The sequence below is a fragment of the Malurus melanocephalus genome, unplaced genomic scaffold, assembly GCF_030028575.1.
Source record: "Malurus melanocephalus ecotype Western Australia unplaced genomic scaffold, MMel_1.1 scaffold_1097, whole genome shotgun sequence".
NCBI classification, from domain to species: Eukaryota; Metazoa; Chordata; class Aves; order Passeriformes; family Maluridae; genus Malurus; species Malurus melanocephalus.
In genome coordinates, this window is record NW_026624329.1 from 63,851 (window position 1) to 74,326 (window position 10,476).

Genomic DNA, 10,476 nt, shown 5'->3' on the forward strand with positions numbered 1-10,476 from the left:
GGAAGGAGATGGCTGTACAGTGTGGACAGGGAGGAGAAGGAGGAGGTTACACCTGGGAGGAACTTCTGTCAGCTGGGCGGGGAAAATAAAGGGAAAAGCCTTAGTGAGGTGTGGGGAGGGATCTCGGTACCGTGAAGGAAGAGCTGGATGTCTTGGAAAGGTCTTTTTTCAGGACCTTTGTTGACAGGAGGAGCCTGGCTTTGGTTTGTGGGCTGGGAAGGGAGGAATGTGTGTGGCACGTTCCAGGTGTGGAGCTGCAGCTGGGAAGTGTCAGAGGGGATGACTGGCAGCTTGTGCTGAATATTTTGGGGAGCTGAGGGCAGGCTTTGGGACTCTGGGTGTTCCTGTGCCCCTCCATGGAAAAAAAATTCCTGTYTGGGGGAGAAGATGCTGGGATTTGAACCCCTAAAATGTGACAGAGGTGGATGAATGTTGGCCTGGAACAGCCAAAGAACTGTGAGGACCATCCTGCCCTCTGGGCAATAAAATCTGCAGATGAGGATTTGTTGATAGGGAAACCTGGTTTTGGAGTGAGTTTTGGGAAAGCTGCAGAGGATTTTTTGGGGGTGAGGACATGAGTTTGCCATGGGGATGCACAGCAGGGGTTGACAAGGGGCAGGGGCGTGAAGGGGTGCCAAGGACACTGCGTCAGGAGCTGCTGCTGGCAGCAGGGCTGCCTGGGCACCGGGACAACTTTCCAGTGGGAAGTGGTGGAGCATTGGGAGGGAATTGAGAAGTTCACTGGGCAGTATTTATTCACAGGRACATTTGCAGCCCCAGCCACAAGCCAGGCTCCTCCTGGTCAGATTCCGCTCRCGGAAGGGAAGTGATTCCCTCTGCTGCTGCCACCCTTGGAGTGTCTGCTCCTTGCCTTTTGGCTCTGAGGGAGGCAGGCAGGTCACTTCCCTTGGGATTGTTCCGGACACAGCAGGTTGGACTGACTTCAACCTTTCCTAGATTCCAAAATGAGTTCCATGCTGAGTTCTGCCCTGAGGAACCTCTCCGTGTCCTCAGCATGGGCTGCCGGGGGCCGTGAGTATCTTTAACTTTCATTGGTGGGTTTGGAATGGGTGCTGGGATGGGAATCTGTTCTGTTCTCACCTTTAAAAGGATGATAATGTTAATTTTGTTAACCTCTGATTATGTTGTTGCCATGTTTGTCCCTTCCCACGTCACAGGGGGAAGAGTCTTGAGTTAACAGTTAACTGTCAAATTCCTGAACAGAGTAAACCACCCCATACCCCAYAGGTGTTCAGGTCTTACAGTGACATTATTTGCTTTTTTAACCTTTTTTACAGAGACCACAAATGTTACTCACAATTTTTTTTTTTTTTGCTTTTCTTCCATTCTTTGTTTTCCAGTTGCTCGATCGCTCAGCTGCTCCTCACAGTTCCAAGCAGCAGGTAAAGGGAAAACACCTGGAATTTCAGTGGGTCTGTGCTAAATGAGGCTGTTTTGGGAACTGCATCCCTTTCTCAGAGTCTTGTTCCACTTAAATTGTAGAAATGGTGCAGAGTGCCTTAGTTCATGTGTTCCTAAAAAGCTGCAAATGAGGAAAGCTTCAGGCAAACCAATGTTTGCAACTGAGACTTCTCATTGTCCAAGTGCCCTGGCTCCCAACAGCCATTCCCAATTTTTAGTCACAGTCCACAGTGAGTGGTTGGGGTGATCCATGTTTTGGRTTTCATTGTGGGGGTTACTCAGGTGACTCATGCTTTGGGATTTTGGGAACAGGCCTGGGCAGAAGCTCTGCATCATCCCCTTGTGAAGAGCATGAAGAAGTCCCCACACAGTGCTGGAGTTTTATTCTGGCACTGACCCATCAAACAATGCTGAATCTTGACATTCTTTGTCTTGAACTTGTCTCACTGGGGAGAGAACTTCTTCCCATGAGGAAAAAATTCTTGGCTCAGAGGGTGGTGAGGCACAGGCCCCATCCCTGGAAGTGTCCCAGGCTGGGTTGGATGGGGCTTGGAGCAACCTGGGATAGTGGAATGTGACACTGGCTGAGCTTTAAGGGGCCTTCTGACCCAAATCATTCCATGATTCCAAGATTCCAGCTCAGGTGTCCTACCTTCTCTGCCTTTCACTTATACACCAAAAGAAGAGAGTTTTCTTTGTTTTCTAGAAGTTTTTGCAGGATCTGTATTWAAATTGCTGATATTCTTGTCGCCATCACTTCTCTCTTCACAGCCCAGGCCAAGACTAAGAAGACTTTGGGCAAAACTGGGGTGAAGAATGTTGTGGTGGTGGAGGGTGTCCGCATCCCCTTCCTGCTGTCTGGCACCTCGTGAGTATCAAAGAGGAGTGAAACACAGAAAACACCCCCTGGCTTGGTTAACACTGACTCTTCCTGTGAAAAATCTCAATTCTTCATTTCAGTGTAGTTACTCCTGGGCCCAAAGGCTCGGGAGGGGCAGTGAGTTGGGCTGCTGCAGTTATTCCTGCTTGTCTAATGCCAAAATGTGTTTGARGAAGGTTATCCATGTGCATGAAGTGTGGGAAGGGTGAGGATTTRTGGAGCATGTCTCGAGGAAGCTGTTGGTGAATCTATAGCAGATGAAGTGACAAATTTCACAAAACTGGTAGGACAGGGGCAAGAATCTGCTGTAGGCTGCTCTTCCTGGGCTGTTGTGCCAACAAATCCACAGCTGGGCTGGGATAACACCTGACTCTTAGTCAGGATGGAGAAAAGATTTCTTTGCATGGTCACTGCTGCTTTTCTGTGCRTTTAGTGCAGTGATTGGAGCCCCTCTGGTGCCAGGCTGGGAGAACTGGGGGTGCTCMCCTGGAGAAGGGAAGGATCCAGGGCCTAAAGGGGCTCCAGGAGAGCTGGAGAGGGACTGGGGACAAGGGATGGAGGGACAGGACACAGGGAATGGSKTCMCAGTGCCAGAGGAATGGGATGGATGGGATATTGGGSAGGAATTGTTCCCTGGAGRGTGGGSAGSCCCTGGCACAGGGTGCCCAGAGAAGCTGTGGCTGCYCCTGGATCCCTGGCAGTGCCCAAGGCCAGGCTGGACATTGGGGACACCCTGGGACAGTGGGAGGTGTCCCTGCCCATGGCAGGGGGTGGCACTGGATGGACTTTAATGTCCCTTCCCAACCAAAGCAATCTGTGATTCCTTGAAATGTTTRAATCAAAATGCAGTGAATCATTTCTGATCCATCCCCAGTTCTTGCTGCACCTCTGTGCTCACAGGAGAATTCTGTACTGATTTTTATGTTGAGGGTTCTGTACTGATTTCTGAATTGAGAATTCTGTATTGAGGGTTCTGTACTGATTTCTGAATTGAGAATTCTGTATTGATTTTTGTATTAAGGACTCTGTACTGATTTTTGTATTAAGGACTCTGTACTGATTTTTGTATTAAGGACTCTGTACTGATTTTTATATTGAGAGTTCTGTACTGATTTTTGTATTGAGAGTTCTGTACTGATTTTTGTATTGAGAGTTCTGTACTGATTTCTGCATTGAGTATTTTGTACTGACTTCTCACACTTCTGAATTTTTGCCTCTCTTCATCTTCCAGATATGCAGATCTGATGCCACATGACTTAGCCAGAGCAGCACTGCAGTAAGTAAATTGAATTYTAGAAGGGCTCAAAATTCTTGTTAAAATGCTGGTGTTCCAGGGTTGCAAAGCCAGGGCTCTGGGCTTGGCTCTGAACAGCTCAGGTGCTTTATTTTTCCTGGCTCATTCCACAGTAGTGGGTGGCTGTGTCGATGTTGGGATTTGCAGTAGGTTTGTGTTGGTGTAAAAAGATGGTGATGGTGGCAAATTTCAGTGAATTTGATTCCCAGCTCTAATTTTCCAAACGCAGAGATCAGAGCTGCTGTTGAGGAGAGCTTACATCTGGTGGGAAAACCAACCTGGGCAGCACAGAGGAAACTAAGTGGCAATGAGGATATGGAGCTAATTCTGTCACTCTGCCTGTCCCTTCTGTTCCTGGGGTCATTAGCACCGGGTTTGTTGAGAGGCAGAATTGTGGAAAATTGGAGATGATCTGCCAGATCCCTGGCAGTGTCCAAGGCCAGGCTGGAGCACCCTGAGACAGAGGGAAGTGTCCCTGCCCATGGCAGGACTGGCACTGGATGAGCTCTGAGGTCCCTTCCCACCCAAACCATTCTGGGATGTGAGGATTTTGTGAACATTTTGTGGAAGGAGGGATATGGGGGTTATAAAGTAGTTGCTTTAATGAAGTTCTGTAATGATTTATAATAGAATTATCACCATGACTGCTTGCAGCCCATAATCAGCTACACTTCCCACAGGCCCACATGCACATGAGATTTCTGAGCTGGGCATAGGAGCTGTGGTTCTGTTTTTGCCTTGTTCTCCAGCCAAGCTGGCAGAAGAGAATTTTGGAGAGTTTATTGCTGATGAGATGCCCATTTTCTTTGTTTTGCTCTTCTCCTAAGGGGCCTGCTGACCCGGACCAGTGTCCCCAGGGATGTTGTTGATTACATTGTTTATGGCACAGTTATCCAGGAGGTGAAAACCAGTAATGTTGCCAGAGAGGTAGGTTCTGTGCAGCACTTCCTTGTGAGTCTGATTTCTGCARCTGCTACAAAGACAACAAATACTTGCTAAAACTGAATTCCCAGTGTTATTGTTTGTTCAAATATGGTTTGAGAGTATGAAGTAGTTGTGCTGTTAAGTGAGTGCCTGGGACTATAAGCAAAATGATTTTCTGATTCTCTGTCTCCTGTTGAAATCTGCCATAGATTTCGTTTAGCATTGTTTTTTAATAGATTTTCGTATTTTAAAGCTGTGAAGCCTCTRCTTGACTCTTCCCTACATGGGAAGGTTTTGTTAAGGATTGCTGATCCCTGAGCTCCTAAATATCAGTTGGACTCCAACGCTGYCTTACCCAATGTCCTGGGGAGGAGCAGAGTGTGCTGTGAGGGTTTGCTTTGTTGTGGGATTTATTTATTTAGGTTGGCTGGTCAGTTCACAGGATTTGAAGCGAGGCAGCTTTGCTGCCCTTTGTTGCAACAGCCAGAAAACACAATTCCTGTATTATCCACAGAGCAGCTGATCCTCAGGGGTCATGGGTCAGTTTTTGCTGACCTGGAGGCTCTGCTCTGCACCTGGATAAATCCCTGATGCAACCTGGGCTCCTGTGACTGGGGAGGTGCCAGCAGCAACCTCGGCCTCGTGAATGCAAGGCCTGGCTTTGGTCACCTGCCAGTCAGATGGGGCTGCAGSGTAATTTTAACTGGGGAACAACTGCTGAACTTTCAACTAGTTGGCCACATCCCAAGTAGGGGAGGTGTCTGGGAGCTGCTCTGGGCTGCTCAGATGAGTCACTGCTCTGCTGATTTCTGCTCTCTGTGAAGCCACAGCACTGTGTGCTGAACGGGCTAAATCACCCCTTTCACTTGTTGCCKTTGCCAGTAAGGTGAAGCAGAGATGATGTCAAGGAGTTGGAGGCACTTTTGATGTGATTGTTTAAATGTGAGGTGTGTGATTAGTTTGTCTCTTTATTAAAAAACGTGGAGGGGCAGTGACTGTTCTCATAACTCGGCAGCAGCCTCAGCTCCTGCTCCAGAGTCTGGGGAGGGGAAGAGCTGCTGACATAATTCACTGTATGAAAATCCTTGTCTTAGGCTGCAGCTGGCAAGGTGTGCTGGGCTGGAAGCAAAAAGCTCTGAGTTTAACAGCCACTCTCTGTTGTTGCAGGCTGCCTTGGGAGCGGGGTTCTCTGACAAAACTCCAGCTCACACCGTCACCATGGCCTGTATTTCTTCAAACCAGGCCATGACCACAGGTACGGGGCTGGAAGAACAAGCTGGGGGTTGAGAAAGAGCTTGGGAATTCTTCTACAGTCCTCATCCCACTTGCACTGCTTGTGAATGTAAAAAAAAACAATGAAGAAATGCTGGAATGGGAGGAAAAATGGGATTGTTTAGCCTGGAGCAAAGGAGGGTCCGGGGGAACCTTGTGGCTCTGCACAACTCTCTGACAGGAGGGGGCAGCCGGGGGGGTCGGGCTCTGCTCCAGGGAACAGGGACAGGAGGAGAGGGAACGGCCTCAGGCTGGGYCAGAGCAGGCTCAGGGTGGACACCAGGAGAAATTTCTGCATGGAAAGGGTGCTCAGGCCTTGGCAGGGGCTGCCCAGGGAGGTTTGGAGTGCCCATCCCTGGAGGTGTCCCCACACCCTGGAGATGTGGCACTGAGTGCTCTGGGCTGGGGACAAGGCGAGCATTGGGAACAGCTTGGATTTGATGGGCTGGGAGGGATTTTCCAACCTCAGAGACTCTCTGGAAGTTTTTTTTAACCAAGAAAACACAACATGAGCTGAGTGTCTGCTGTTGGTGGCAGCAGCAGTGTCTGTTTTGGGAGATGAGAACTGACCATGGGAAGGAAGTTGCTCCTTTCAGGCTCCTTTTATCTTTGACTTGACCTAAACAGGGCTGAAAACCAGACCCACCTCAAACTGCCGGGGCTGTCCTTCCTTCCCTGCTCCATGTGACAACTGGGAGCCAAGTGACAGAAGCTGATGTTGTATGACCAGGGCTGGAGGATGAGTTCCAGGAACACCCAGGGCTCTGTCAGGGTGAGGATCCCTGYTCTGGCAGAATTCCTGACAATGGCTCTCGTTGCAGGCGTGGGGATGATCGCGGCCGGCCAGTGCGACGTGGTGGTGGCCGGGGGTGTGGAGCTCATGTCTGATGTCCCCATCCGCCACAGCAGGAAGATGAGGAAGACCATGCTGACTCTGAACCGAGCCAAGACCCTGGGCCAGAAGCTCTCCCTCATTTCCAAAATTCGCCCTGACTACTTTGCTCCTGAGGTATTGTTGTTTTTTGGGCATTTGGATATTTAGATAAATTGCTTTAGAAGGTGTAAACCTCGATAGAGAGGATTCAGAGGTGGGTGGGGTGGCTCTTGGGGTTCACCATGGTCAATCTCTGTCCTCTGCTTTGAGTTAAAACTTTGCTTAATGCATCTCACAGCACTTGGGACTCTGCTTTTTCTTCCTATTTGTTCATCCTCAGTAAACCTCCTGGATAAACTCTGCTGGAAATTACAGAAATAGAAGGTTTTCCCCTGTAAATACAAAGGTTATTCAAGGGTCCTGAAGTGTCAGAAAAATGTTGGGATTGATCAGAATAATTTTGCCTGATAATAGAAGTAACCCCCTTAATATTAGACAGGAATATCCTCAGTATGTGAATATAATGGTTGTTTGATTAATGCACCTTATTTGCAATTCCCATTTCTGGCCAAATCCTGCCAGGGGCTGGATGTGCTCAGCTCCCCTGCAGAGCATCCACGGGGCTGTGTCAGGAGCACAGTGAGCTGCTGMTCTGTCCTGGGGGCCATAGTGAGGTGGATCACAGCGTGGTGAAGATGGAAAGGGACAGCACTGCCATTCTTCCCACCCCAAGCTCTTCCCAAGGAAACTGCATCCATGCCATTCCCTGTCGTGTGAGTGCAGTGAGGCCCAGTTTTAGTAGGGCAGAGCTGATAAAATCACCTAAAATGTGAACATTTCAGACTTGAATATACCCAGGGATTTCCTGTGTGCTGCTGGAAGAACTAAAACTAAACCAAAATTATTTCGGGACTCTTCTTTGGGATGAGGAAGAGTCTGACAAGGATTTTTGAGGTCCCAGTGTGTGTTGTTTGAGCTGAACCCAAAAGGTTTGGTCACCCTTTGTCATAGATTCCCTGTTAAATGCACAGGCAGCTGCTCTCAACAGAGCTCAGGAGTAAGCAGCAGGCTGGACCTCATTTTTTCCAAAATCTTGGAAAAAGGGATGGTTCCTCTGACACATTTCACAGCGTCTGTTCTGTCTGTTTGCCGTGTGTTAATTGGGTATCTCTGAACAAACGAAAGCAAGGCCCTCCCTCTGCTATGGGGCTCAGCTCTTCATGCTGTCAGGAGGATTTTTAACCTGTGCTGACTTTTTCTCCCAGCTCCCAGCCGTGGCAGAGTTCTCCACCAGCGAGACCATGGGGCACTCTGCCGACCGTTTGGCAGCCGCCTTYGGTATCTCCCGCCTGGAGCAGGACGAGTACGCGCTGCGCTCACACACGCTGGCCAAGAAAGCTCAGGATGCGGGGCTGCTGCAGGACGTGGTTCCCTTCAAAGTTCCAGGTGACAGTGCCCCCTGCTGCTGGTGACAGCTCCAGGCTGTTTTGTGGGTGGATTTCAGTCTGCTGGTGGAGAGGGATGGGTTTGTGAATGGGATATCTGAGTGTYGTGGAATGGTTTGGATGGGAAGTGGCATAAAGATCACCCAGTCCCAGCYACGACATCTTCCACTGTCCCAGGGTGCTCCCAGCCCTGTCCAGYCTGGTCTTGGACACTTCAGAAATTCCATCCCAGCCCCTCCCCACCCTCACATGGAACAATTCCTTCCCAAAATCCCATCCATCCCTGCCCTCTGTCATATTTTTACATATCTGACTTTCACCTTGCTCACCCCGCATCTGTGCTAATGGGGTAACAGAGCGAGGAAAATCAGGACAGCTGCACCTGGAATGCCCCTGCTSTTCCAGCCAGGAAAGAGAAACCACCTTGATACCCCAAAATATCAACAACAAACACAAGCCAGATAAAATCCCAGTCTGATAATGCAGGTGCTGAATGGGAAGAGCTGGAATGTGGCTCGTTCCAGTTCACCAGGCCTCAGACTCCTCACTGGGAGGTGGAACATTTTGGGGAGAACCTTTCCATGGCCTGCCCTGGTGTCCCCTCACCCCAGTGGAGATGCTCTGCTGTAATACCTGTTAATTTGGAAGCTGTAATTGGTATCCTGGAGGAATTTTCCTTGTAGATCCATGGTTCCACGTGGTCTTTATTACACAGTTGGTACTTTTTTCTGTACAGGCTTATTTAGCAGTTGGCATAGKTGCAGATGGATATATTTAGGTTTTCCCAGTGTTCTTTATTCATCACAACTCAGTGCATAAATCTAAAYTGATTCAGGCCACTTCTCCATTTAGGCTTTTTAACCTAAATTTAAATTCTTTTATCAGCTCAGTTTTCCTCATGGTAATTTTTCGCTACAGTGAACAGATGGCAGCACTTTGTTATTTTGTCTTCAGAGAAGAAATGAGCTAGCTTCAATTTTTAAGTGCTATCTTTAGCYATTTTAAATATCTTAGTGCTATTTTTAGCCATGTTTGTGATGCCAMAAACAGATTTTCTTTTTTTCCCTCCTCACACTTGTCCTGAACCTGGCAATTTTCTGTTTTTTTTTCCCCCCTGGAGTCCTGGTGATGAAATTCTTGAATGTTGCTGTTTTTTTGTAGTTTAAATGTGCTTTTTTTCTTCACCAGGCAAAGACACAGTCACCAAAGATAACGGGATCCGGCCTTCCTCCATGGAGCAGATGGGGAAACTGAAGCCAGCATTTGTCAAGCCCTATGGAACAGTGACAGCAGCCAACTCCTCCTTCCTGGTAATTCCTGTTCCCAGCACTGTCAGACAGAGGGGAGAGCTGTCCACTCCCCCCTCTGCCTCCCTTAGGTGGTRTTATCTGGGAATGAGCTTTTCAATATTGACTTTGCAGATTTTCAAAGTGTACCTTGGAACTGAGTTGTGATCTGGTGAATTTGGGCATTGGATTGTTTCATTTTAAAATCAAAACCCTTGAAGCTCTTGAATGTCTGACCTGTTTGCTTCTCTGTAGCTGTTTCATGAGGGTCAGTCACTCTAAGGARTTCTGTCCCAGGATGGGATTGGTCATGTTGTACAGCTAAAGTCAGTAGGTTTAGTCTGAACTTCACAGAATCACRTGGAAGGTGTCCCTGCCCATGTCAGAAGGCTGGAATTGGGTGAGATTTAAGGTCCCTTCCAACCCAAACTATTCCATGATTTGTTATGCCAAACCCACAGTGTTAATTTTTGTCATGTGGTGAGCCTGTGGCTTGTGTCATCCCAGAATAATTCTCAGTTTTTGGGTAGAGCTGGGAGAACAGGTGAGTGTTTGGGATAAGCAGCTTGGCYCAAGCCTGGCAGGGCTTTTAAGTACCTCTGTCCTGGGAGAAACCAGGGGAATTGTGCCTGTGGGCTGTAAGGAAGGGTTTTAGCAGTGTGTGTTGACATCATTAGTGATCATCCCCCCCTCCCCATGCCCTTCCTCCCCTCCATCCCTCCATCCAGCAGCCTTGCCCTTTGGCCCCTGTCACAGTGGGGTGTCCTGGAGGCTCTGGTGATGCCCAGGTCCCCTCTTACCCAGGGTTTTTCCCAAGGTCTCTGGGGCTGGTTGTGTGCAGGGTGTGCAGCTCTTTCAGCCCTCAACTGCCTTYTCCCTGCCCTTTGCAGACCGACGGAGCATCAGCCATCCTGATCATGTCCGAGGAGAAGGCCCTGGCCATGGGATACAAACCAAAGGCCTACCTAAGGTAGGAGGGGCTGCTCCAGTGCCCTCTGCTCCCACTCCCTTCTCCTCTGCCTGGCACTGACAGCCCTTCTCCTGCGCAGGGATTTCGTCTACGTGTCCCAGGATCCAAA

General features: G+C 48.9%; 1 protein-coding gene across 1 annotated transcript in view; it reads left to right on the forward strand.

Moving 5' to 3' along the window:
- The first annotated feature begins 957 nt into the window (after positions 1-957).
- The window catches only part of HADHB (hydroxyacyl-CoA dehydrogenase trifunctional multienzyme complex subunit beta), a 15,028-nt gene continuing 5,509 nt past the window's right edge, over positions 958-10,476 (forward strand). The window contains exons 1-11 of the mRNA XM_057386919.1: positions 958-1,032; positions 1,362-1,403; positions 2,194-2,290; positions 3,534-3,578; positions 4,424-4,523; positions 5,688-5,775; positions 6,614-6,801; positions 7,932-8,112; positions 9,300-9,421; positions 10,288-10,367; positions 10,447-10,476. Coding sequence (XP_057242902.1) covers positions 966-1,032; positions 1,362-1,403; positions 2,194-2,290; positions 3,534-3,578; positions 4,424-4,523; positions 5,688-5,775; positions 6,614-6,801; positions 7,932-8,112; positions 9,300-9,421; positions 10,288-10,367; positions 10,447-10,476 — 1,040 coding nt within the window. The 5' untranslated portion in view covers positions 958-965. The remainder of the gene's footprint in view (positions 1,033-1,361; positions 1,404-2,193; positions 2,291-3,533; positions 3,579-4,423; positions 4,524-5,687; positions 5,776-6,613; positions 6,802-7,931; positions 8,113-9,299; positions 9,422-10,287; positions 10,368-10,446) is intronic.